The sequence below is a fragment of the Theobroma cacao genome, chromosome 1, assembly GCF_053813885.1.
Source record: "Theobroma cacao isolate CCN51 chromosome 1, ASM5381388v1, whole genome shotgun sequence".
Taxonomy (NCBI): domain Eukaryota; kingdom Viridiplantae; phylum Streptophyta; class Magnoliopsida; order Malvales; family Malvaceae; genus Theobroma; species Theobroma cacao.
In genome coordinates, this window is record NC_142639.1 from 3,635,617 (window position 1) to 3,660,919 (window position 25,303).

The window sequence follows — 25,303 nt, forward strand, 5'->3', positions numbered from 1 at the left end:
ACACAATTAAAGGAATAATTATCGAGTACTCTTTATTTGGTCCATGAACTAACTTTGCAAGTGGTGGTTGAAATTGTTTCCTCAAATCATTATTGCATTTAATAAAAGCGAAATTTGCAAGACAAAAATAGCTCATCATATCAACTACTACTACTACTATCGGGGATTCTGTAAGAAAAAGAAAAAGATTGGGCCAGTTTCATAAATACAGAAATAAGAGAGGTTCAAACTATAATTGCCTACAAATATATTTTATTAATGTACTCTTCTTCTTTTTTTAAGAAATTCCTAAGCTGAAACGAAGAGGTTATTTTTCATTTACAGGGCCGGGGAAAAAAAGAAGAGCACCTAAAAAGAGCAGAGATTCTGAGGAAGACGATGGCCGCCGCGAACACGGTGCAAAAATTAACTTGCCAAGCTCGAGCGGTTAGAACCGTGCTGGGCTCTTTCTCGAGAACGTTCTCTTCAGATGCATTGGTGGAGGCCAAGCCAGGCGAGGTCGGCATGGTTTCCGGCATCCCGGAAGAACATCTTCGTAGGAGGGTAAATTTCAAATTTTTATCGAGGTTTCAATTAATTGGGGCATTGATTAATCGATCGCATTTTTCCTCTAATTTTTGGAAGAAAATGGAAAGAGAGAATAATTAGGGCGCGTTTTTTTTTTTTTTAACATTGGTCGTAGGTTGTGATATACTCGCCTGCAAGAACTGCAACTCAACAAGGATCCGGGAAACTTGGAAAATGGAAGATCAACTTTATGTCAACACAAAAGTATGTTTTTTTTTTTTAATCTGACTTTTCCTTATCGTTTTTAGTTGTAGAAACTGAAATTTCTTTTTCTGGTGTGTGTGTGTGTCAATATGTCATTTCACGGTTAGAGAATTGCTCTTTAGCTGAATGTGATCCTAAGCAATCTCTAACTCTGTTGCTTATAAGTAGTAGAAATTGAAAATGATAAAATTAAGCTATTCCTAATCTTCAATTATCTGTCTTTGATGGCATGGAACCGAAATTGTCCCCATGTTTTTTAACTGTTCCATACATTTCTTTGAAGATTGAATTTTTAGTGAGTATAGTTTCTATTTGTATCAAAGTTCTGTTGGTGCTTTTTGGGTTGTGTATTCATTGATTAAAAACTTGCTTTCTTGAACTTAGCCACATTGCCAAATTCTTGGTGCTGTCCTGAATTAGGGTCTTCTTCTTGGCCATGATGTACATAATCAATGGTTTCTTGTCACTGAATTATATGGTTTAGGTGGGAGAACCCGTTGATGGGTTGGACATCCACAGGGGACCCTTATGCCAATGTTGGTGAAGCTGGACTCAGTTTTGATAGTGAAGAAGCTGCAAAGTCTTTTTCTGAGAGACATGGGTGGGACTATGTGGTATGTATTCTCTATCTTTTTTTCACATTTTAAGTTTGATTATTGGACTAAAGTATCAAACTGTATTCACAGAGTATTATCCCATCTCTTGTTTTGGCTTTAAAATAACAAACTTTGATAACATTGGGTTCTTTTTTAGTCTGAATGATTCTTAGATTATTTGCCAGATTAGAAGTGCTGTTTTTTACTGATATTATATCCCTGTTGTTAGATGACATGTTCACTTGATTATTTTGTTTCAAAAATGTTTTTCTCTCTTGAGACGCTAATTGGTGGTGCATCTTGAACTCACCTACAGGTTAAAAAACGCCAGACACCAGTGCTGAAGGTTTGTGACTCTTTCTTTTGCCACTATTCTTATTCTTTCACATGAGCTTATATAGGAGTATGTTTGGGAATGAAGTTGTGTTTACTTAATTTAGAATCAGCTTAATTCTTTTAGCTGGCATAAGAATAAAAATCAACTCGAGATTCTAAAGGCAACCAAGTAAAACAAACTAGTGTGTCATTGGCTTTCAACTTTTCATGCTTAGTAATATAGAATAACTGCCTGCATACTCTTGATCCTTGACTAGACATTTTCTTTGGAATCGTAGGAATTTCTGTTGTTATATTTTCAAATACTAATTTGACGAGTGATTGCGAGGATTTTCTGATGGCCTGTGCTAGACATTGTAGTTCTTAGTAGCCCTCTCGCAACATTGAAATCGTCAAAAAGATGCTTTGAAGTTCTAAAAGTTGACATTTGACAAGTTCAATTTACTTATTAGAGAGAGAGAGAGAGAGATAGAGACAGAGAGAAGTTACAGTACTTGATAGCAGCAAAAAGGGCAAGCTCTGGGTTACTGTATATGATGATTGTATATGCTGCTACTGCATCCAAAAAATTCCGAACTATGGACATTACATACAATATGTTCAAACATTACCTGTAATGTAATAGTCAAGCTACTTCTTCACTATCATATGTAATATGCTCTTGGCATATAAGCAGACGGATTTAGTTAGTTGTAAAATCTATAGTTATGATCCTATGCATAGTTAAAGGACTATAAACTATGTAGTCTCCATACTATTCATTATCCATTTAAGTCATGATATCCATGGTAGTACATCTTATTATGTGAATATATGGTTGCAGGTTAAGTCATATGCAGATAACTTCAAATGGAAGGGACCTGTTATATCTGAAGACTGATTCCATCATCTTGCTGATCCTGTTGCTTTATTCTCCCATAATTCAAGTTACACAACTGAGACTCAGGTTATCGTTGTTGCACATTTTCTGCTGTATATTTTGTGACAATTTGATCAAAATAAATGTGAGAGATCAGCAGGCGAGATGGGTGTACCTTTTTGCCCACTTTCTCCTTGATTCATTTATGATACAGTTTAGATGTAATACTTGTTTGTCAAAACCTCCATTTCCTTATTCACAACTTTTCCCTCTACTCTTATTACGCAAACAATAAAGTTACTGATCGTCTTTATGGTCTATTTTCTAGGCCAACAGCTGTTTAGGTTGGCTGAACAGGTCCTTTTTGTAAGACGAGTTTGAATCCAATTTATAGCCAAGGGCAGTCTATTCGTAAACCAATATCTTGGGGAGCATAACACTAATATTAACTTGACCACAAGACCCCCAAATGTTCAATCTTCAGCATAAACCAGTAAGATTGAATCAAGTATCATTTACGAATGTGATCCCATTTGGTTTAGATTCAGATTAATGGGTGGAAAAATAAACCAGAGCAAATGTATTATATATGTATTCTTTGCTTAACAAGGATAGGACAGTAAAGATAGCACCTCTGTGTGCAAAGAACTAAGAGAAGACTGAAATATAACACATAATGATCCTATTTCGACAAGTGTGAAATGTAAATCTCAAAAATAACTAGCCTCTCCAACTCGAGAAGTAAAGTTCAAGAATAAAAAGCCACCTTGAATTGACAAATACGATGATAAACATGGGGAAATTTTTTCTTAATCGACTGCTTAAGGTTCTGCTGATTCCATCTCATTTTCATAATCTTCATAGTTAACTATAATAAAGACCAATCAAACTAGTGTTTCATGGGAATTGTGCTCTTGATGTGCTCGTATTGCATTCAGAAACTACTCCATGTACAATAATTCTAAGTTAAATACAGAGTGATAAAATGATAATTATGAAGTACAAATGGCAAATGTTGCAACCCTTTGGGATGTAACTCAACATTGATCTTCAGAGCTTCAAACGAACCAAGGAAGAAATGCCAATTTATTTTCCATTTTCTATAGCTCTGTGCTACTGACAAGTACCCTTCAAATTATGTAACTAGTTAAGTATACAACAAAATTTATGGCTACAATCACTTAGAACTCGCGACACAAACCTGATGCAGAGACAATCAGATCATCCCTTGATCAATTATGTAGTAATTTACTATAAATGATTCTCTAGCCAACAAAATGGTGAGGTTGTCCTCTTTGCAGCGCAGAGCACTTTATGTGTGGCAACCTCATTTAAATGCTCTATCAGCAGTAATTCCACTTCGATCCGGTAGCAACTTCTTCATGTAATACTTGGATTTACGGGATAGATTGATCTTTTTCCTCCTTTCATCTGGTATCATGTCAATGGTACATTCTTCGAAGCCGCGCCTAACAAACCTGCAAAACCATGAGTGAGTGCTTAGTTTCTACTGATCAACAGTGACAAAGTTTCCTGGACATAACAGCCATAAATTGAAAGGGGAATATTCCAACATAACCAAACTCTCTCTCTCTCTCTAAGATAGCATATTACCTAATAAGTTACTTCCAATTTACCATTAAATGGTGTATGGAAATGATTGCATGCTTGTAATAATGTATATTTCATAACATAAGTAGTGGGAGAAAAAAATACAAACCAATCAGCAGTACGGGTTGTCAGCAGGAAAAGCATATCCAATCCAAGGGATGATGCCTTCTTCTCTACGTAATCTGCAGAAATTTGATTGAAATCAAGAAGTGACAATAGTCATCAGGAATGATATGGTGTATTTACAAACAAATATCCTGTAGTAATATCACATCAAAGTGATGCTCATAAAAAAGGAAATCACAATCAGAGCTTGCTAGACTCTAAATAACAATTGGGGCCAACAACCATGCAAACCAGCATCATTCCATGCTTAAATTTCAGAACAGTTTGCTGAACCTATCAGAAAATTTCAGCATATGTAAGCTGGCTACCAAAAAAGGTGCTCTGTTGGAGTGTGCATTTGTATCTTACTAATTTTCAAATTCCTAAAGATGCTTCCATAAGATGAGAATTGCCAAGTTCTCATATTGCATCTCTTTCAGCTCCACCATAATAAGTAAGAAAGTATGATCATGTTCCATATGGCATAAGCAGTGAAGTTAGAGATGTTCAACATCGTACCAAGTAATTTGTCTCCCTGTCCTTGTCCTCGGCATTCAGGAGAAACTGCAATACAAGCAACTTCCCCACACTTGTCCTTGAAAAAAGGAAAAAGAGCAGCACAAGCAACGATTTGACCTTCCCTTTCCATAACAACAAATGAATCTATGGCCTTACGTAGCTGTGAAAACAAAACGTCACAAGAATTTAATTTTCAGATGCTGGCTCCAACTCAAAAAAATAATGGCACTTTTTCCCCTTCATTTTTGTTTGTTTGGTGACACTTGAAACAAAGGCTAATTTTAATAAATTTAATCTTTATAACTAAAGCACCCAAGACCCAGTAGAAGAAATAATCAAATAAAGCTCAAAGTATGACCAAACTTTTACTTTTATTCCAACAACAAGCACATCATTGAAATAGTTAAATTGGTCAAACAAAAGTCTAAAAGAGCAGTACACACCTCCTCATCACTCCTGCGAACCAATGTGCCAGACTCTTCTAAAGGTTGTATGATTTGCTTGATACCTAAGAGATCCGTCACCTTCGCCATCCGGGTCCCTTCATATAGATCACTAAATAACAAGCAACACCCAAGTCAGAGAATTGAAGCAAGACAGCCGAATGTGGCTTATTAAATCTCTCAACAGCATATAATATAGACTAACAACTATCAACCACATGAAGTTACTTTTCAGATCCCTAATCATTAGAGAAAGGACATTAGAACAACATATCTGCCCGATTTGTCTGTTATCAAATGTTATGAAACTAATTAGTGATTTACGCATGACCCAGCAACCAACTCAGAGATATCACATACTTCTGGAAACCATGTTAGTTAGAAAAAGGAAGTATGAAATACTAGCAAGTCCTCTGAAGTACCAGTAAATTCTAAAAATATGTACGTGGAACTAAACTGAACACTTATGCTTAGCTGCATATAACAACCATTTGAGGTTTAATCCTCCACCAGAGTGGCAGAGCCCACTAAAACATCTGAATTATGCAAAGATTGAGAACTCATATAGCAAATTCAGATACATAGAGAATTAACTCCATCTGGGACATAATGCCTTTTGCATAAGGTTAACGAACAAAGGACATTTAAAAATTATAGATAAAGCCTGGAAATGAAGTTATTTATACAACAGTCACTGCAAACAGTAAATACCTGGCCACCATTGTCCCCATTCCATCTCTTTTGAACAGTTCCAATAATAAGACCCCACCAATAGTGCCATCTAACAAATGAACTCTTTGGACACCACCCTGACAATGAAGCAGAAAGTACAATTGGCATATTGTTTTTGCTTGGCAAAGCAATCGTTTTTGTGCAGGAGAGCATCTATATTTACTAAGCTGACAGACAACAATCAGAACTTACTCTGCAGACAAAAGCTGCAGCAGCCAACTCTGAAAGGTAGCCATTTAGTCGACTTAGCCGCTCCTGACCTCCAATAGCAAAGCCCTGCTCTCCAGACCATAGTCCATTGCCATTATCAAAACCAACACCATTCTGAAAGGTTGGATTGTGTGTACTATTAAGAACCTTCCCATTCTGTGAAGAGGGGACAACTGCAATAGAATCATAATGTCCAAGGCAAGTGACATCTTCTTCATCAACAGCTTTCACATATTTAGCTGCTGTCTCGCTTTGCTTAGCCCGTTGACGGATTAACATATCTGCTTCTTGAAGAGGCAAGAAATTAATAAGGCGTCCATTCTCATCCAAAATTGGACCATCTATAATGCAAATCAGCTTATCTGCTCCAATAGCTAATGCACAAGCAGTAGCAACTTCATATGTGCTGAAATTTAGGAAAACATAAAGCATTAGTAATCAGGTTTAAATCATTGCAAAATAGTAATTTGGGAAGTAAAAGCAAACGTTTCTTGGCTAGTACAAGATACACCCTAAAGAAAACATATGCTTTAGTTGATTTCAAACTAGGTTAAGAAGTCAAAACACATATGCAACCAATACAAGGAATGCTCATGCTGGAGAATTTCTCAAACTTCTTTCCTATTGCTACATATGGAAAGTATATTCAACCCCACAAGAGACTGTATCTTCCAGGGTTGGGTTCCCTTTCCACTAAATCCTTATGATTGACATCTTGCTAAGCCTACAAAGGCACCTATTGGGACACCAGACTAAATGATCCCTCTGTATATAAGAAAGACCAGTAGCAGCTTAGACAAAATTAAATGAAGACAAAAATAATAAAAGGGAAAAGGTGGCTTTACTCAATGTTGATGACCTGCCTAATAAATAATACCTACTGTTAAATAAAATTGCAAAATATGATTTTTTTTCCCCCAACAGCTGCTTTAGAGTGCTAAAGGAAAGATACAAAAATTTAACAGCTTCACAGCTTCATATAAAAATTAATCAAAAATTTCACTTCATTGGATCATAGATAAGAGCAAGCTGCAACCAAATACCATTAAAAGTTATACAGCATACTTGCAATTCAAAACTTCTCCAGAGCTAGAATACCCCAGGTTGCTTAATATTACTATACAACCACCGTCAAGCCTCTCACGCATGCGAGCAACATCTACCTTCTTTACTTCACCTGTTGCTCCATAATCAACACCTTCAACAACTCCTCTTTTCTGCAAAAGGGTTCAACAAGATTCACAGAGGCAAAAATATAAGAAGTCTTAACAGCAGAGCACATACCACAAACATGCTTTCACGTGCCATGTATCACTCTATATGTACATATGCATAAAAGGGAAGAAGAAATATAATCCCACAAGTCAATTTACAAGGGTATAGTCATAGTCTCAATGAGGAGAATATCATGCACATAAAGGCATAAACTAAAACCAAATGTTATTTTGAAATAGAAACGTTCTGACCTTAGCTGCAAGGAAGTTTCCACTAGCAACACTGACACCAACTTCATGCCAACGGCTACTATCACCATGTCGACGGATATTACATATGGAAGGTCCAGGAGAAAGTTTTGCCTCTATCATTAGACGAATCCCTCCTGCCGCTTCCATTGCTGCAGCTAGAGATTCTGAGTCTGTAATTCTATATCTGCCTACATACTTTGGTTCATGGTCTGCAAATTCCATAGCTCATTTTAACTACTACTAATCTATTTAATGTAAACAAAAACCAGTTAATCATGGTTAAAGTTAGATAAAACTGAACTATTCAACCAAAACACATGCTAAAATTAGACAGAAAAGATATTTCTAAATTTGGCCAAAGCTTCAAAATTGCTAGTATTACAATTACTGAGACAAATAATACTACAAGATATTATTATAAAACTAAAGTATGAAACATATTTCTATGATAATTTTCAACAGGAAACAAAGTGAAATAAAAGAACACAAGACATATCGTTTTGGCTCACCTCTCTCGGCCAAAAGCTTGTCGATCTGCACGTGAGTTCCTGGAACAATAACAAATCTGATTCCTAGGTGATGCAAAAACGCAATATCCTGAAAAAAAAAAAAAAAAAACCTTAAAACCTTGAGAAAAAATCGAGAAGTTTCAAATTTTTATTTATTTATTTTGTTTTTGCCTTTAAAATGGCGTCCAAAGAGGGGGAAGCGACGATTTCGCCGGAAATAATAACAACGAAAGTGCTGCCACGATGGGCCCAGAGGTAAGGCCAAGCCTCGCGGAACCACCGCACGAACTGCTTATCGTCGACGGTGTTGTAAGTCTCCTCCACGCTATCTTCATCGTTAATCACATTGCGCTTTACAGAATCACCTCGCTTGGACCCGGGTTCCGGTTTAAGAGACTGAGCCCGGCACTTCAAGTCGGGTTTTAGTTTTACGACGCCCTTTTTGAAGCCGTGGCGGGATGATAAGAGTTTGGTTCGAGCGGGAGAGAAGAGAGGGACGCGAGCCGTTGAATATGAAGCGGCCATCATGACGGCCCCGAGAAGTTCGTTTAGAGCGTGGAAGCAGCTACTGACTAAACCAGCCAATTTTTTTTGTTTTTTCTTTCTTACATTTAAAAGGAAAAAGAATTGCTGATTCTGAAACGTGGCCGCGGACGACGAAGATGGATCAAAGGAGAAGCAGCCACGCTGAACGGTTGTCGGTAAAAGGAAACGTGGGACCCAGTCTGATTTTGGATTTTTTTTTTTGTAATTTTGTGGTATTGCTAATAAAAAAGAAGTATATGAAATACGTAGCTGCTTTTTTTATATATATAATTGCTGCCAATTTATTTTTTTGACTTTTTTATGATTTTGTAACATAAGAATGTAATACGGGTCGGAGGTTTGAATAGACTTTAATGGATTTGGTGGTGGAACTATCTTTAAGAGACCAAACTTCATTTTTCTTCTTTACTTTTTTTTAGTATTTTCAATCTTAAATGTATCACGTTATCGTTTATAATAACATTAATATATCACGTTAATATTATATGAAATAAATAAATAATATTTTAATTAATTATTAATTATAAAATTTTATTTAATTTAAATAAAATTATAATGAGTTATTTATATGTAATAAAAATTTAATTTTTTAAATATTTTTTTTAATTTTGAAAATAATATGCATTTCTTTCTCTCAGCAAGAAAAAAAAAAGCAGCCATATTATGAGTATTTCCCCTCTTGAATTAACTTTAACATTTTTTAATTTTTTGGTTGGTAAGTCTCGGAAATAATAGTTCTGAAATATTTTTAGATTCCTAAATCAGATTTTGATATTACAAAACAGAAATTTTCATATCTAATAAAAGGGAAAAAAATAAAAATGAAAAAACAATAAATTAACCTTGTCAACTACGAGAAGTTAATAAAATATCTATAAAAAAGAAATGACATCAAAACATTCTTTAAAGGGACACCACAAGATCGCATACACTATAACGTCTTTTGATTGGACCAAATCATATACTTGATCATAATAAAAGCTGAAGACAAAGTAAAAAAAAAAAAAAAATCCAAGGTTGAAAAACAAAAAAGGGGTGATGTCCTAATTTTTTCTTCCTTTCCTCTCTCATTGCTTACTCATTTCCACGACTTATTCCCATCTCAAGGCGCGACACCAATCCACCGTGCATCGACAATTTGATATCGATCCACCATGAGACTGTTTAATGGTGCCCTAACATTCAATTATTGCGACTTGGATGTAACATTTATCTTATTACAAAAGGGAAAGACAAGGGACGTCAACTTCAATCTACTTCTATCGAAATTGGTTTGTTGTGATTCTCTGCCCCTAACCGAAGTCCTATGTTTAAAAAAAATAAATAAATGAACACTGCTCAACTTTTCTTTGTCTTGTTTAGTTTTAATGATCACCCATGGCTTAAAATTTTCACCTGTTATTTTGCTACACTTATTTATACTTAGCTGATTAAACAACATGATTAAAAATGAGAAACAAACAATTTTCCATTTGGTTTTCGAATCATAAATAGGGTTTTTTTTTTTTAGATTAAATTCATTCATGTAATTTAAGCTTCTAAGCTAAATTTTCAGCTTATGAAACAAGAGGAGGAAAATAGAGCGAAGATTGAGAAGGAGACCTTGAGTATGGTATCCAGATATGGACTAGCAACGATTTCCCCTGACAACAGCACGACAAGTGTGTTTCCTCGATACAAACAAGCGTAAGACTGGGCTTCCCTGAACACTTCCACGAACCTCAAATCTTCCTCCGAAATATCATAGAACTTCCCGCAGCAGCCATTGATTTTCACTTCCCTGTTCCACTCACACCCCTTCACCACCGATCTTTTCAACTCCCTCCTCGCCATTCCTCTCAAACCATGATTAAACCAACTCCTCTGGAAGCTTATAAAACTGCAGAAACTCGGTTTATTACTTCGACATGAACTGCAAATCCATGCAGGACTTGCTTTAGCAGCACTTGCCATATATTATCAGTTCAAACTTCGAAAAAGGAAAAAAAAAAATCTCAGTTAAATGACAACGAAAAGTTTTCTCTTAAATGAGGAAAACCAGAAAACGCGGCTAAACGATGGCGTGAAGGGGTGTACAGCACAAGGAGAAGGATATAGATTTTTTTTAAAAAAAGAAAGAAAGACAAAAACAAGTTAATTGACATGGGAATTAAAGGCACACTTGTTCTTAGATATAATACATGGTGGCCCCCACGGCTTCTAACGTTTTACTTGTCATCAGCTTCTGGATTTTTTAGTTTCTTTTGTGTTATAAAATGTTAAAGGAATCAACAATTATATACTATTACATTAATTTAAGCTTCATTATTTTGGGAATTTGACTTTTGTTTCTTTTTATTAAAGCTGATGTTCTTAGAAGAAAGAATGTGTATAGTACATGCATTATTGTAAGTATATATTCAGTTGTAGCATGATTAAAGCTCAAATCTGAATATCCCCATCCTATCTCTTCTTTTATCTTCTGGAAAAATATGCTGTACTTATTGTTTTTTACCATGCAACTGGAAAATTTCTCTTTGCTATTTCTGCGTACTACTTTTGATTTTGTTTCAAATGCATTTGGGACTCCTTTGTGGGTAAGTTCAAATGCATCAGTCCTGCTTTCAGAGGAAGGTTCAACTGAGATATGTATTCATGTAAATCTATTATACTACTTGTTTTTCTTGCTTCCTACCTTTTTTTACGGTTAAAATTTTAACACAAATAAAAATTTTCTTTTTGGAAATTTATTTATTGTAAAAAAAAATTTTTGATATATAATTCTAGCTTTTGGTGTGTTACTACAAATTTCTGATTCGAAAGTGTTATTTTTTTATTATTTGATAATTTTTATTTAATTTTGGTTTTATTTTTTTACCATTTAACGTGTAGTTTAAAAATTATAGGTAAAAGATTTTCCATCAAACAAGTCAAAATGATTCGAGTTGGCTTGAAATGTTTGCAAAATGTGAGGATGGAATAAAAAAATTTCAAAGTTTGGACCCTTGATAATGGTATTGTGCTGTGCTGCAACAGACTTCGAATTAACAACAGCTACGAAACAAACGGGTCCCTCATTTCAGTCAGACGAGGCTTCCTTTCCCTGAAACCAGACACCTAAAGAAAATGAGTACCAATGAGGAAACGGGATAAGTCTACGGACAATATTGGTTGACCACGGACAGAAGACTAAGAGCAGTATTCTCAACTATTTCAACAAAGATTCCTAGGTGGCCATGTTCCGAATTGACATTGTATCATCAAAGTAGAATAAAAGATCTTAACTTTTCAAAAAAGGAATGCTGCATAATTTTTTACCAAATTTTAAGTTCAATTTGACTATATTATCTTCATTCTTTGCATTACAAAATCACAGAGTTTATGAGAAAAAAAAACAGAAACCTAATCAAAACATGTTTCACACACAATATATATATATATATATATATATATATATTTCTATGAATTTATATTTGATACACGATAAGCGATGTTTATACACTATCATTTAATTATAAAATATTACTTTATAAATATATAAAGGGAAATATTCAAAAAAATTTAAATAAATATTTAAAATTATGAATATTTCTTTTTAAAAATATCAAATTTTAAAATTGTTTACAAATAATATAACATTATTTAATTTATAAATAATATATAAAACTTATGGAGCGACAGTATATCAAATATATACTCGTATTGATATATTACAGCTACATCGACTGAAGAAGTTTTCTGGAACAAAATTTCATACTTTATGACCACTGGAGGGAGTTGTTGAGTGAGAACAAAATCTTTTTTATCCCTTCGTAAGCAACGTTTGATTCCTCGTTCCTCTGGCAGCTAATTGCCCTGCTCTGAAGAAAATAATAATCTTTTATAGAGTGGGTCAGGCCCAAGTTAACTCAGCCCAACTTAAACTAGGCAATTGGGCAAGCTTGAGCTCCAGTTTTAAAAAAATAAGCTTACCCATTGATATTAGGGAGATGACATCAACTTTGAGAGAAAGCAAAAATGGACAAATGTGTTCTACTTATTTATAAATGAAAAAATGAAAATCAGTATTGAATTATGAAATTAGCAATTTTTTAAGGAAATTAGCATATTTTATTTCATTAGATAGAATATATTTAAGAAATATGCAAGTGATTTTGTGATAATGTTTAGATATTTTATTATTTATATCTTATTTTCGGCTGAAATTCATAAATAAAATAAAGAATAAAGTATGGATATATTGTTTCAATCTACATGCAAGTTTGAGTTGAATTTCCAACCTGTAATAAACTTTAATTTTTGAAAAAAGAAAAGATATTTTGTTATTGGGGTACTCTTGTTTCATCTTCTAGCAGACGTGAGGAAGTTCTTATAGGTTGGTCCCCTCCCTTTGGCGATTCGATTGTGCTGAATTCGGACGGTGCATGTAGAGATTCCCTTGCGCAAGCAACTGCTAGTGGCATTTTGCGTGATTCAGCTGGGGATAGGCATGGGGTTACACTGTTCGGTTGGGTGTTTGTACTGCATATAGAGCTGAACTCTGTGGTGCTTACACGGGTTTAAAGCTTGCATGGGAATTGGGTTTTCCTAAGATTATTGCACAAGTGGATAGTCAATTGGTAGCTCGGGCCATTACCTCCACCAGTTACCATCCATGTCGGAATTCAGATTTGATTAACGCAATCCATGGTTTGATGGGACAACAACGGGAGGTGACTATACGACATGCTCATTAGGAGAGCCACCATTTAGCTGATTTTATAGTCAATTAGGCTTTATTCTTGATGATGTTTTTGATGTTTTTACTGTTTTTCCTTCCCCACTAATGGGGTTAGAGAACTTATAATGTATGATATGCTGAAAATGAATTTTTCTGGATTGATTAGAATATAAAAACTTTATTCTTCTTTAAAAACAAAGAACTGAAACGAATTGCATTCCAGATTTCTTCTTCACATTACCATCTGATGCATGTAAAAAGGGTCAAAATCCATTCATGAATAACTAAAGGAATCACGAAATTGAATAAGAAACTGAGATGTTCTGACAGAGTTAAGTAGAATAAATCTTCACGTTATACATTAAAAAAACCAAGTAAATAAAATCCATAGACATTGGATAAAAGTACCCTTAATTGAATCTACTTAAAAATGGACAAATAACCAAAGCCCATCTCTTCATTCTCCTTAGAAGCAAGCATCCAGAAGGCAACAACAGCAGAGCGCTGCTAAGCTGCATAAACAACAGAAGATCATGTCAAAAACGCATGCTCACTCAATTTGGCTTTTGCAACAAATCTCTAACACTTAAATGTAACCAACTTATGAGAATCCAATTCAATCTGAGAGAAGGTTGTTTTCCCTGGTTACCTAACACGTATGAATGAGTTTCAATTTAGCCTTAAACCGGCTAAGCTTGACAATGTCAGTACATCCGTCGACATCCGTGACAGTGACACTGAGAACTAATTGATAGCCGTTTGCATGGAGCAAAAGACTGAAACCCTGATGCAGGAAACCAAGGCTCACTGGGGGAAAATGATCAAGACCTCTTACCCTTTGATTTAACTTTTAACCATTCAAAAATTTTAGATTTTATATTTTGAAAAGGAACAGAATTCTCAAACCAAATAAAAAATCAAAATCCACATATATTTCAGTTGAATAAAAAAGGATTGTGTTTAGATTTAGACAAAGCCCACCATCACAAAGCCCTGGATTCCTGGAAAACCATAGTTTCTCCTCATCATCATATATATAATCAATAGTCTATATGCAGATATATCGTGTGAACCGAACATGGATTTGTTTTGTTTTTTGTGATGGAACCAAATGGAATTATTAACAATACTAGTTTGAATGGATTCTTGAAAGATGTAAAAGGGACAGAGAAGAATCTTTACCATCCTTCAAGAAAACCGGTTTCCTGCTGCTGCTGCCTTGGCGGAGGTGCTGCGTACTGTGGAGGCGGGTAGGGGTAAGCTTCAACTGGGTACGCTGGCGGTGGATATGCATCCTTTGGAGGATACCCTGCAAATCCATAATAATAATAACAACATTAACAAAAAGCCCCATCAGAAAAGATACCTTGCTAAAATGGTTTTCAACCTTCCGAAAGAAAACCAAAAACCAAGAACCTTATCAAAATCAGAGTTAAACACATACCTTGAGGAGGAGGAACGCCAACAGGAGGCTGCTGCTGATTGTAGTAACTCATCTTCGCTCTTTTTCCTTCTTCAAAGTCTTTTCTTTCTCAACAGATTTCTTGGTTTCGAGATCGTTATTTTTTTCTTCTGATCAAAAGAAAAGAAAGACTCCGATCAAAACAACAAAACCAACCCTGGACTTCTTTGAGGATCGGGGATGATCTTATAGGTAACTGATAAGTCGGTAGAAGCGTAAGCCTGAGGAAGCCTAAAAGAAGTTTCTGATGACGAGAGATGCCAAACCGACTCTTCACTCTTCAGGGCACCAATACAAACACGGCTTTTCCAGCTTTTAACGATGAAGAAAAGATAAAGATCGAACCCATTAAGTAAAGGAGATGGAATCTTTCACAGTTCAACGTACATTTGAAACGTGGTTTCCAGTTCCACCTAGAGCTCCGTTCTAGTTTTATTCCAATTCTAGAGTGGAGCCGCCTACCCAGGTAGCCGCTTTAAATCAAGCCAAGCCTTCTAAAAAAAAAGAAGGAAAATTATAAAAGATATTTTCCAATTAGTTTTTGAGGCAATTATTTATTGCTTTGCAGTCCAGCGGAGCAGAGGGAGCATGGGAGCAGTTCAAAAGTTAAAATGCCTTGTCGAGGCATATACATTTTACATCACGATCCATTAGGTAAAGTTTATCCGTCCGTTGCATGATTTGATGTGAAAGTGAAATTCACATTTTGCCATTTTGGCTGTATATTTCAAATTTTTATGCATCATATTTCTCTCTTTAGCTTTAATAATTCAATTTTCATTTGGATTTTTGTTGAAACACAAAAATAAATTGGCTTTTTTTTTCTTGTACTAGTTTACTTAATGACGTTTATTAGTATTTAAAGTGATTTGAAAATTTTCTTTTAGTTTTTTTAATGTGGGTGTAATTAAATGAACAAAGAGATAGAAAATGCAAGTTAAAAAATTGTGCTTAATATAGTTGGCACCTTGTTAATGAAATCGAAAAACAAAAAGTATATTTTGACTTAAAAAAAGATAATTATAGTTCCTTTAATTTCATAAAACTTATTACTTATCAACCACATATTAACTTAGTTCATTACACTCATTTTATATCCAAAATGATTATATTAAAATATTAAGCTTATATTTATACACGATTAATGCATAATATTTATATATTATCACTTAATTACAAAAGTGATTAGTTTTGTAAATGTAAAAATAGCTTAATTACAGAGTATCGCTTTATAAATATATAAAAATAAAACATTTAAAATTTTTTTAAATTTATTTATTAATACAGTAATAACATTTAATTTATTGATAGTGTTGAACATTTGAAGTGATTTCTTTTCTTTATTTTATAGGCACTTTTTTGACTTTAACCTTACTGGGTTTCAACTTTTTAAATCAATAATCAACTGAGTTTGAAACCTTGCTCCCACTTACCCTGTTTATCCATCCCAACTCCACGCTTGCTTGTCCAACTTTGAGAAAGGCGATTTCTGAATTCAAACAAGAGAGGGGGCCACTACTCCTGCCTTAGTCAAACTTACATAATGATGAAACGGCATTCTCTGCAAATTTACCCAAGAGTCTCCCCCTTTTCTCTTTTGGAAATAAAAAGGTTCTGGCTAAGAATAAAAGCCTAATTAAAAGCTTCTTAAGTTTTCATCGATAGGATCTTGTCTCATTCATGGCTTTGCTCCTTTTTCTGTTTTTATGATATAATTGTTTAAAATGCAACTTGGGATAAAATGCCTTTAACTCAATTCGACATTGTTTGAAATGGCAAACATCGAAATCTACAAGTTCATAACAACAACGGATTGAGTTACATCACCTAGAATTGGCACCTAATGACTTGAGAGAGAGAGAGAGTTATTGTATCAGATAAGTATTGCTGGAGTTTTTAGGAAAATAATACATTGTTTAGTCCCTAGATCTAACAGAAAACTTTGCACATGAATTATACTGTACATAGTACAGCATTGGAACCATTCTCATTCATCCCAAAACATGGGCTAATCAAACCTGTAATGCCGAATGTTAGTTTTGAATTTCCCAGAATCTTTCAACTGCAGTGCCTTGAATCTACAATGGATAATTAGCGACTTAAAACCAAAGGAACCACCGGCGACGATGGGCAGAACTGCTAGCAGAACTTTTGCTAGGTGTTACAGTGATCCTCTCAGCATTGGCGATTGCCCATTTGCTGAAATCGGGTGAAGAAACAAGTTCTTCAACAGCTTTTTTTGTGGTTTCTCTTGTGAACTTCTCCCACTCACTTTTCGAAAATTGCCTCCTCTCTGGAGTGTCGTGAAAGGTGGAAAGGTAAGAGTCTGATTCTGACAGCTGACTAGGAGATGACTTGGTAATACCTGAAGGAGTCACATCCAAGAATACATTAGAGACTTTCTGACATGGTCAATGGACAAAAGACCAAGCTTTTCTTAATCTATTCAGTAATAGAAGGATCAAAGATATCAACCAAACCTTGTACGGAAGTATTGCAAGAAGCCAGGGGAAAGTGTTTGGACTGCCGCTTAAGGAAATTAGAGTCTTTAGGCCTTTTGTATATATATTCATCATGAGAATATCGATCTGGTGATAAATCAGGAAGTTGAGTATTTCTTCCAATGTTTTTGACTAATTTGAACAGCTTCCTGCAGAAGTAGTCCACATAATGTTATGTAATGACATCTAATGGCAATAAAAAAGGAACAAGCATATATAAAAGATGAAATCCAAGAAGAATTTTATAATGATACAAATGATTGAGCCTCATGAAAATAAAGAAAAGAAAAAGAAAACATACTTGTACACACGACGTAGGAATCTCAATCTCGTGATTTTACGCAATACTGGCGAAAGCAGTACTCCAGATAATAATGCCACTGCTACAAGGAGGGGATCCACAGAACTCTGCAAACATAAGAGTTAATTACATTTTTAACAAAGAATGAAGCTATAATTAACCATTGGTGAGGGAGACTTTTATTGAATACAAGAAATTTTCAGAGATTGGGTAAGTGTAAAAACCTGAAGGATCATAATGAGAGCCAATATCCGGATGGACCAAGCAACAAACTGAGATGTGCTTATGTCAATTGACCCATCTTCTGTCAGGACAAGTTTGCGGACAACCCAGAAGCCCAACCAAGCTCCAGCCAGAACAACAAAACCCAGCAGAAATATAGCCAACTGAAATTTAGATATAGAAAGCAGTTCAGTTTATTACGAGGAAATAATTTGCAAAGCTTATCACCAGTTACTACATACAATGATACAAGTTTAAACCATTAAACCACAAATACTACTGTGACATGTAACATTGAACAGCAACCAATTCCAAGTTAAAACGAAGCAAGAAAGCCTATTCTAATCTGGGAAGTGGGAACCAAGTTATAAATCGAGCATAAGTAGAAATTCTAATATAAAAATGAAGAAATCAGAAAACCATGAAAGTGTCGGAAACAGGAAGAGTTCAATATAAACGAATCCTTAACAGAACACAATACTAGCAATTCTACACTTGATTTTACCAATTCATTTTAAGCAATAATATCATATGAACAATAGTTTTGGTTTGACAGGCAACATCAAAGAAATCTGTTGAGTTCGCTACCAAGTTCCATCATTCATGGTTCACTTGTTACTCAATCAAATTTACAATGTCTCATCCAACATGAGCATAGTATTTGATAACAACAATAGCTGAAACATTCTAGAGGTTATGCTCTGCATCATAGAGAGACATGAAGCATGTGACCAAAATATTTACAGGATAACTTACATACAGGATTATACATATCTTCACTGATTCCCATCTCTGAAAGTATTGAATGCAACAATCGTGGCAAATAGTGGAGAAGCATAGATCCCAAACCAACCTAAACATTGAACAAATTATGTGTGAGAAGAATTTAAAGAGAACACAGGCATACTTGCATATGCATGCAATGCAAATGCACATACACACATTAACAGAAAAGCAACTAGAAAAAGGACACCTCAGTTGTACAGTTTATACCCACCGTAGATGAATATATAAAAATTGCAAGTGAGTTTTTCCGACCAGTTGGGAGAAGCTTCATTCCCTATCGAACATTAGAATATTAAGCAAATCAGAAATAGATAGCACGACAGACAACATCAGGTAGAGAACTTGAAGAAGTTTCGAGTAATTTATCAATGGAGTTACTTACCTGAAACAGGACTATCAATACCACGAGGATGACCCCAACTGCCATGGCACTGCCATAGTAAAAAACCAATGACTGGCTTAAAGTAGATGCCGAACTCAACAACACAATGCCCAATATTAAAAATATTACGCGATACAGGAAAAATTCTGCAAAGTCAAAAAGAACAGATAAATGAACAAAAGAACAGTGTAGATAAACAAGTTTCAATTGTCAGACATAAAGCAACAGGGATAGAAGTGATCACAAACGTACCCTCTTGAATGGACACCTCAAGGGTCTCCAGAGATGAACTGGTCATCCGAATATCTAAGAGCTTGTGGTCAAAAGGGGACATGGAATTAACCCATATACCCCTAGAAACCTTCTCCCAGTTGGCTTGAGGGCACATCCCTATCCCAAGTGAAGCATTCCTAGAAAACAAAGATAGCAGTCATAAAGCAAAAATTGCTTCACAATTGGAATTACAGTTCAAATTTTGTTAGTTTTCAACCCAAAGAATCCTTCTAAGTTGATATTGCACAATAGCAAAAATACTGAGCCTGTTTCTTAATGAAATTAAAGCTTAATTCAACAACGTATTTATGCCAAACAACTTACCTATGAAAGCAAACTTCAACATTCGTTCTGCGTGTGCTGGAATTACCTTGTGAAACCTTCACCTTTACTGAGTGAGCAAACTTCTTGAGATTCCTAAACCTAGACAAACCATCAATGTGAACTCTTTCACAAAAAACTCTAGTTCCTGGCTTTAAACCAGGAGACTTCTCCACTTGCAGGCCAGGGGTTAACTGCAATATCTTGTTAAACTCCCCAAAAACTGCAAAAACAAACAAAAACCGCAACCAAATAATCAAAATTTAACATTTTTCCATTAATAAGTCATTATTATGAGCAATTTAACAAAATTGTGATAAATTAACAAAAAATCAAACTAACTAAATTGAAAAGATACTTGAACAATTCCTTTCTTATTAATTTCGTCAAAATTGTATTAAATCCATCAAAATTTAACTCTTCAATTGCTAAATGGGAAAAGAAAACCCTAAGTTTTAGAGTGTAGAGCGGTAACATAAACATACAAAAAGGGAAGAAAAAGAAGGGAGAAGAATTACCCAAAGAAGGTTCGTCGGAAAAGGCAATGGAGGAAAACGTTGAAAAAGTGATGAAGATGAGACCGAGAAGCCAAGCGGAGCTCCGGACCGGTTTCCCGGTATCCATTGTTTTTCCTGGGTTGGGAGACAATGTTTTGAAAATACAAGTTTATAAGGAGGGTATTTCTGCTATTTCCAGGGGGGTTTTTTAATACATTTGGGCTTAAGGAAGCAGATCCACCGACCTTCCAATGACGGTTTAAGGTTGGATTTATACTGGGCCCACTTTGAGCCCAAACGCGCAATTTCGAAACATATTAGACAGGAAAAAAAAAAAAAGCAAAAAGCAAGAGCCAAAGCAATTCTCCTGTCCCTTTGTCAAGGCGGCTCGCGAAAGCTCTCGCTTCGACCTACCGATCGCTTCCACCGTTGAGTTTGAACCGCCGGCTCCACTAGCGCCAATTTCACTGTATTCGTCGCGGCTCAGGTACATTCTGGTCTTCCTCTTTCAACTTTTGTTCTTCTTTTAAACTGTTTCCCCTATTTCTTTTTGCGTGATTTTCTTATTGGATTTGGTCTCCATCAATTAAATGATTTTAATTTAATCAGGTGTATAGGAAGGAAGGGAAAAACGAATTAAAATTTTTGGAACTTTATTGAAATAGTTTGATATGATTTTGTTTTTCTTATTTTGGTAGGTTAACAGTAATTGAATGAATTTTTAAATTTTTTATAATAATAAATGTTATAGTAAAAAAGATCTGCTAAAGGTCCTGTATTTCTCTTTCGTTTGTTACGTAAATTGGTTTTGATGGCTTCCATAATGTCTGCGAATTCAGTTGATCAGATTTTGATATAGCATTCTTGTCTTTCACTTGCATTAGGAGCTAAGTATTGAGTGCAAATCGTAGGCTGTGAATAGCTACACGACCTAGTGCAAAGTTTATAATGGCACACAGATTGTTAAGAGATCACGAGGCAGATGGTTGGGAACGCTCCGACTTCCCTATCATTTGTGAATCATGCCTTGGTGACAATCCATATGTTCGAATGGTATTTATTCTGATCCCTTTAATACTTTCTCACTCTCTCTCGCACAGACACACACTCTCCCACTGCTGTTTGTGTGGAATTTGAAATTTTAATTTTATGTGGGAATTGTAAAGCCATGGTTACTGTAACTATACCGTAAGTTTGAAATGTACGGAAATATTAGGTAGTTTTGCTATAGATTTTAACTTTTATTATGGTTTTGGGTTTTGCTTCTAGTCATATCTGCATAAATGTTAATTATTATGTATGAGGATGTGAGCAGAGTTATGAACTACAGAAAAACTTTCTAAAATTTGGTTGAGCATCTTTTGTTGAGTCAATCTAAAATAAGTAAACCAAAAATTTTTCCAAGGAAATTGTGGGTGGTTGGACATAGGTAATCAAATTTGAGTCTAAGCGAGCAGGTCATTTGAATGTGTGTGTCTCTTGCAATTTTTTTCCTAGGAAAACTTAGGATGGTTATTTTAACTTCTATACCTTAGTTAAAAATAAAATAGATTTTGTCAAATTAATATGCACTATATGGCATAATAAGATGTTTACACTGCCATATAGGCATTAGTAATACTAAATGAACATATTTGAAATTTTCGCAACTCATGCATGTTGTTTCTAGACAAAAGGCAACATTTTCATTTTGCTATTACATTGGTTCGCAAATCCTGCATCGTCACAAGCGGCAAGAAAGTTTATGAAGATAAAGTTGTTTAGACAATGGTGTAATTCCTATATATTCACTATGGAGATTCTTTTGATAATTTAATTTTGTTTTGTTCCTTCAATAATGAAAGTTTCTCTGTATTACTCTCCTGAGTTTCTGTACACTTCACTCTGCAGACCAAAGCAGATTATGATAAGGAGTGCAAGATTTGTACAAGACCATTTACGGTCTTTAGGTGGAGGCCTGGTCGTGATGCAAGGTATAAGAAAACTGAGGTTTGTCAGACATGCAGTAAGTTGAAAAATGTTTGTCAAGTCTGCCTTCTAGACCTTGAATATGGATTGCCAGTTCAAGTTCGGGATACTGCTCTTAGTATAAATTCCAATGATGCCATTCCAAAGAGTGATGTGAATAGAGAGTATTTTGCTGAGGAGCATGACCGCAGGGTATGTATCTTCATACTTAACAGCTATCTTTTAATATCATTTATGAAGAAAGTAATTCTATTTAAAGTGCACCTTTTATGAAATTTTACAAGCAACTTATGAGTGAACTGTTTACTTTTTACCATGCAAGCGTCTAGTTATCATTGGAATCACTAAAGCAATTGACATTGCAAACTTGCTGTAAAGATTCTTTGCATTTCTATCATGCATTAAGTAAATTTATTGTTTGCAGGCCAGAGCTGGTTTAGATTACGAATCCTCATATGGGAAGGTACGGCCAAATGACACTATTCTGAAGCTTCAGAGAACAACACCATACTACAAAAGAAACCGAGCACATATTTGCAGTTTCTATGTGCGGGGTGAATGTACAAGAGGTGCTGAGTGCCCTTATAGGCATGAGATGCCAGTAACTGGGGAGTTGTCACAGCAAAATATAAAAGACCGTTACTATGGGTAAGCGCAATTTTGTTTGATATTTTGCTAACTATGAAAAATTGAGTGGAACTTTGTCCTAAGCATGGTAATATTTACTGCATTGATGATGTAGGTAAACAAAAAGGCTGCTAAAGAAGTAATATGTTGGTAAACAAAAAGGCTTATCATATAAGAAAAAAGGGGCTGGCCATCTTATTATGAACATTGAACAGTGCCTTTTCTGCTGAGTTAGGTGTAGCTCCTAATTAGTGATTAATACTACTTATTGCTTCACGTCACTCTCTGTTTGAAAATGTTTTCTTGATTTCTTCATTTCTTTTACTTGGTAAAAGTGCTCAAAGATGAGTATTGATTGGAAGATACTTCATTCTAGTGGTAATTAGGTATTAATCCTTAAAGGGTACTTTTTCGGTCAGTGTTAGAGTGGTCATGTCATGAACTTCATTTTTCTTTGTCTTTCAACAGCACATGTTCTTTCTCCCTCCCATTTGTGTGTGCATGTGTGTGAATTATCAAATGTGTTTGAGTAGGGAGAGGGAGGTCGTGGGGACATGTTCATACCCATTACCTATTCTGTCTTTATGTGTTTTTTATATTTTTAGCATTTTAATGTTTGTCTATATGAATGATAATACTACAATACATTGACAAACTTAACATTTATTGCAACAAACCTATTGCTTACCTAAGCAGATAGATGTTTATGCACGAAAATTTCTAATATTGTGATTAACTTTTTGCTGCTACTTTTCTCCTAAATATCTGCAGGGTGAATGATCCTGTGGCACTAAAGCTACTCAACAAGGCTGGTGAAATGCCTTCTTTGGAACCTCCTGAGGATGAGGGCATTAAAACCCTTTACGTGGGCGGCCTTGATAAAAGGGTTACAGAGCAAGATTTAAGGGACAATTTTTATGCCCATGGTGAAATCGAAACGATAAAGATGGTGCTTGACAAAGCATGTGCCTTTGTAACTTACACAACCAGAGAAGGAGCTGAGAAGGCTGCAGAAGAGCTTTCTAACAAGCTAGTCATAAAGGGTCTCAGGCTGAAGCTTATGTGGGGTAAGCCCCAGGCACCAAGACCGGAGTCAGAAACCTCAGAGGGAGGCATGCAGCAGGTAGCAGTGGCTCATAGTGGAATGTTGCCCCGGGCTGTAATATCTCAGCAGCAGAACCAATTTCAGCCATCTGGGCCTGGCGTGCAGGACCAACCCCAACCTATGCAGTATTTCAATATCCCACCTCCACCTCAGCTGGATAGAGCCTTTTATCCATCAATGGATCCTCAAAGGATGGGTGCCCTGGTTCCATCTCATGATGGGGAGAACAAATCTGGATCAGAAAAACCGCAACAAGGGCAACATTATCCCTATCAAGCTATGCCACCACCGCCTGGGCAATATCCTCATCAGCTTTATCCACCATATGGGTACATGCAACCAATGCCACCTTATCAGCAGTATCCATATCATCCGGCAATGCCTCCACCTCAGGCTCCACCAGCAACTCAGCAATATCAGCATTCTGGGCCACCAAGGCCTCCACCTCCTGTGAGTGGACCTTCAACAAGCACACCACCAGTGTCTTCTTCATCAGGTTCTGCACCTCCGGTTCCAGGGCCATCTGCTGATGCATCTGGATCATCTCATCAGTGAAGGTTTCTGATATTGTAGTTTTTGCTAATGTAAGAATGTAACTTGTTAACCCCCAAATTTGTTTTTATTTGAGTTCAAAATCTTCTTTGCTTTGTCTGTAGTACTTAATAGCAATCAATTTTCTCATCTTGTGGGTTATACTTGCGTTCATCAGTTTATGATTAGTGAATCCTGGTTGCGTGGTGATCTATTTTAAGAGCTTTCTTGATATCATCTTGTTCAACATAGAGAAAAGCAGATAAGACTTTCGAAATTATGCGATGCATCAGCAGCGAAGATTAGGATCTCCAGCTGAAATTGTTGAGAAGGAATCGATAAAAGAAAACTGTGTTGAAAAAGCTAATTAATGCCATCGTCTCCTGCAGTAAAGTATTGATTGCGGCAGGTTATTAGTGTCCACCAAGCAAATTGGAGGCGTCCACTGCACTAGTTTTCCTTTGAAACTGCCCAAAAATGACAGCAAGGCCAGAATGTGATACCGTAAGACTTGAGCTACCTTCAGATTAGGCTTAAACTTGAAGAAATTCAGTCCTTGGAGGAGTTTACAAAATCATGAATGAAAAATGTTAAAACTGTCCAACCAATAATTAGAAAGTTGAATTGTCGATTTGTCAGAGGAATTGCCAATTGATTTCTTCCACTTGTCAATAGCACAGCCATTCAATTAATATCGCTGCTGCAGCTGCTGACTCCAAAATCTAAATACAGTATAGGGCTGTAAAGCAACAGCAAAAGCAAAGCAAGGCACACGTGGTGATGACCAATCCGACCAATATCAATGTTCAACACAATATTCTTGACAGAGCATAAAAACTAGTAAAAAGCAAATCCTACTCCTAAATGCAACCCCAAAAACGAATTCTGGTAGACAAAAAACATCTCCTGAGATCCATTAAAGGGG

The 25,303-nt window shown here is 35.6% G+C and overlaps 5 protein-coding genes across 5 annotated transcripts; 2 read left to right on the plus strand and 3 right to left on the minus strand.

Moving 5' to 3' along the window:
* Positions 1-286: 286 nt before the first annotated feature.
* Positions 287-2,803, plus strand: FRO1 (NADH-ubiquinone oxidoreductase-like protein). Its single transcript, XM_007047487.3, has 5 exons — positions 287-543; positions 683-771; positions 1,256-1,385; positions 1,684-1,713; positions 2,527-2,803. The coding sequence occupies exons 1-5, from the start codon at positions 379-381 to the stop codon at positions 2,581-2,583; spliced, it is 471 nt and encodes a 156-aa protein (XP_007047549.2). The 5' UTR covers positions 287-378; the 3' UTR covers positions 2,584-2,803.
* Positions 2,804-3,575: 772 nt separating this feature from the next.
* On the minus strand, positions 3,576-8,810 carry LOC18611300 (putative amino-acid acetyltransferase NAGS2, chloroplastic). The gene is made up of 10 exons (XM_007047494.3): positions 8,329-8,810; positions 8,158-8,245; positions 7,649-7,857; positions 7,248-7,399; positions 6,165-6,588; positions 5,952-6,049; positions 5,241-5,352; positions 4,798-4,957; positions 4,283-4,355; positions 3,576-4,040 (listed from the first exon to the last, which is right to left on the minus strand). The coding sequence occupies exons 1-10, from the start codon at positions 8,683-8,685 to the stop codon at positions 3,890-3,892; spliced, it is 1,824 nt and encodes a 607-aa protein (XP_007047556.3). The 5' UTR covers positions 8,686-8,810; the 3' UTR covers positions 3,576-3,889.
* A 4,869-nt stretch (positions 8,811-13,679) lies between these two features.
* On the minus strand, positions 13,680-15,314 carry WIH1 (cysteine-rich TM module stress tolerance protein). Its single transcript, XM_018114301.2, has 3 exons — positions 14,847-15,314; positions 14,585-14,711; positions 13,680-13,914 (listed from the first exon to the last, which is right to left on the minus strand). Exons 1-3 carry the CDS (start codon positions 14,896-14,898, stop codon positions 13,869-13,871), a joined length of 225 nt encoding a protein of 74 aa, XP_017969790.1. The 5' UTR covers positions 14,899-15,314; the 3' UTR covers positions 13,680-13,868.
* Positions 15,315-16,627: 1,313 nt separating this feature from the next.
* LOC18611303 (transmembrane protein (DUF2215)) lies at positions 16,628-20,310 on the minus strand. The gene is made up of 10 exons (XM_018120613.2): positions 20,169-20,310; positions 19,654-19,873; positions 19,309-19,466; positions 19,057-19,202; positions 18,886-18,948; positions 18,649-18,741; positions 17,891-18,052; positions 17,667-17,773; positions 17,345-17,514; positions 16,628-17,229 (listed from the first exon to the last, which is right to left on the minus strand). Exons 1-10 carry the CDS (start codon positions 20,272-20,274, stop codon positions 16,964-16,966), a joined length of 1,491 nt encoding a protein of 496 aa, XP_017976102.1. The 5' UTR covers positions 20,275-20,310; the 3' UTR covers positions 16,628-16,963.
* Positions 20,311-20,474: 164 nt separating this feature from the next.
* LOC18611304 (zinc finger CCCH domain-containing protein 49-like) lies at positions 20,475-24,592 on the plus strand. Its single transcript, XM_007047498.3, has 5 exons — positions 20,475-20,634; positions 21,032-21,200; positions 22,038-22,307; positions 22,540-22,763; positions 23,514-24,592. The coding sequence occupies exons 2-5, from the start codon at positions 21,096-21,098 to the stop codon at positions 24,400-24,402; spliced, it is 1,488 nt and encodes a 495-aa protein (XP_007047560.3). The 5' UTR covers positions 20,475-20,634; positions 21,032-21,095; the 3' UTR covers positions 24,403-24,592.
* Positions 24,593-25,303: the final 711 nt, after the last annotated feature.

Bases quoted from the DNA above. Each gene is read 5' to 3' on its own strand.
- LOC18611304 (XM_007047498.3), top strand. From the start codon at position 21,096: ATGGCACACAGATTGTTAAGAGATCACGAGGCAGATGGTTGGGAACGC. The intron at 22,308-22,539 runs GTATGTATCTTC...TATTGTTTGCAG, and splicing joins CTGAGGAGCATGACCGCAGG to GCCAGAGCTGGTTTAGATTA. The intron at 22,764-23,513 runs GTAAGCGCAATT...AAATATCTGCAG, and splicing joins ATAAAAGACCGTTACTATGG to GGTGAATGATCCTGTGGCAC.
- WIH1 (XM_018114301.2), bottom strand. From the start codon at position 14,898: ATGAGTTACTACAATCAGCAGCAGCCTCCTGTTGGCGTTCCTCCTCCT. The intron at 14,712-14,846 runs GTATGTGTTTAA...ATGGATTTGCAG, and splicing joins TGGCGTTCCTCCTCCTCAAG to GGTATCCTCCAAAGGATGCA. The intron at 13,915-14,584 runs GTAAAGATTCTT...TTGTTTATGCAG, and splicing joins ACCGGTTTTCTTGAAGGATG to CTTAGCAGCGCTCTGCTGTT.
- LOC18611303 (XM_018120613.2), bottom strand. From the start codon at position 20,274: ATGGATACCGGGAAACCGGTCCGGAGCTCCGCTTGGCTTCTCGGTCTC. The intron at 19,203-19,308 runs GTACGTTTGTGA...TTGACTTTGCAG, and splicing joins TGAGGTGTCCATTCAAGAGG to AATTTTTCCTGTATCGCGTA. The intron at 17,515-17,666 runs GTATGTTTTCTT...CTACTTCTGCAG, and splicing joins TTCCTACGTCGTGTGTACAA to GAAGCTGTTCAAATTAGTCA.
- LOC18611300 (XM_007047494.3), bottom strand. From the start codon at position 8,685: ATGATGGCCGCTTCATATTCAACGGCTCGCGTCCCTCTCTTCTCTCCC. The intron at 6,050-6,164 runs GTAAGTTCTGAT...CTTCATTGTCAG, and splicing joins CTGCAGCTTTTGTCTGCAGA to GGTGGTGTCCAAAGAGTTCA. The intron at 4,958-5,240 runs GTGTGTACTGCT...TTGTTTTCACAG, and splicing joins TTCGCAGGAGTGATGAGGAG to CTACGTAAGGCCATAGATTC.
- FRO1 (XM_007047487.3), top strand. From the start codon at position 379: ATGGCCGCCGCGAACACGGTGCAAAAATTAACTTGCCAAGCTCGAGCG. The intron at 772-1,255 runs GTATGTTTTTTT...TATATGGTTTAG, and splicing joins AACTTTATGTCAACACAAAA to GTGGGAGAACCCGTTGATGG. The intron at 1,714-2,526 runs GTTTGTGACTCT...ATATGGTTGCAG, and splicing joins GCCAGACACCAGTGCTGAAG to GTTAAGTCATATGCAGATAA.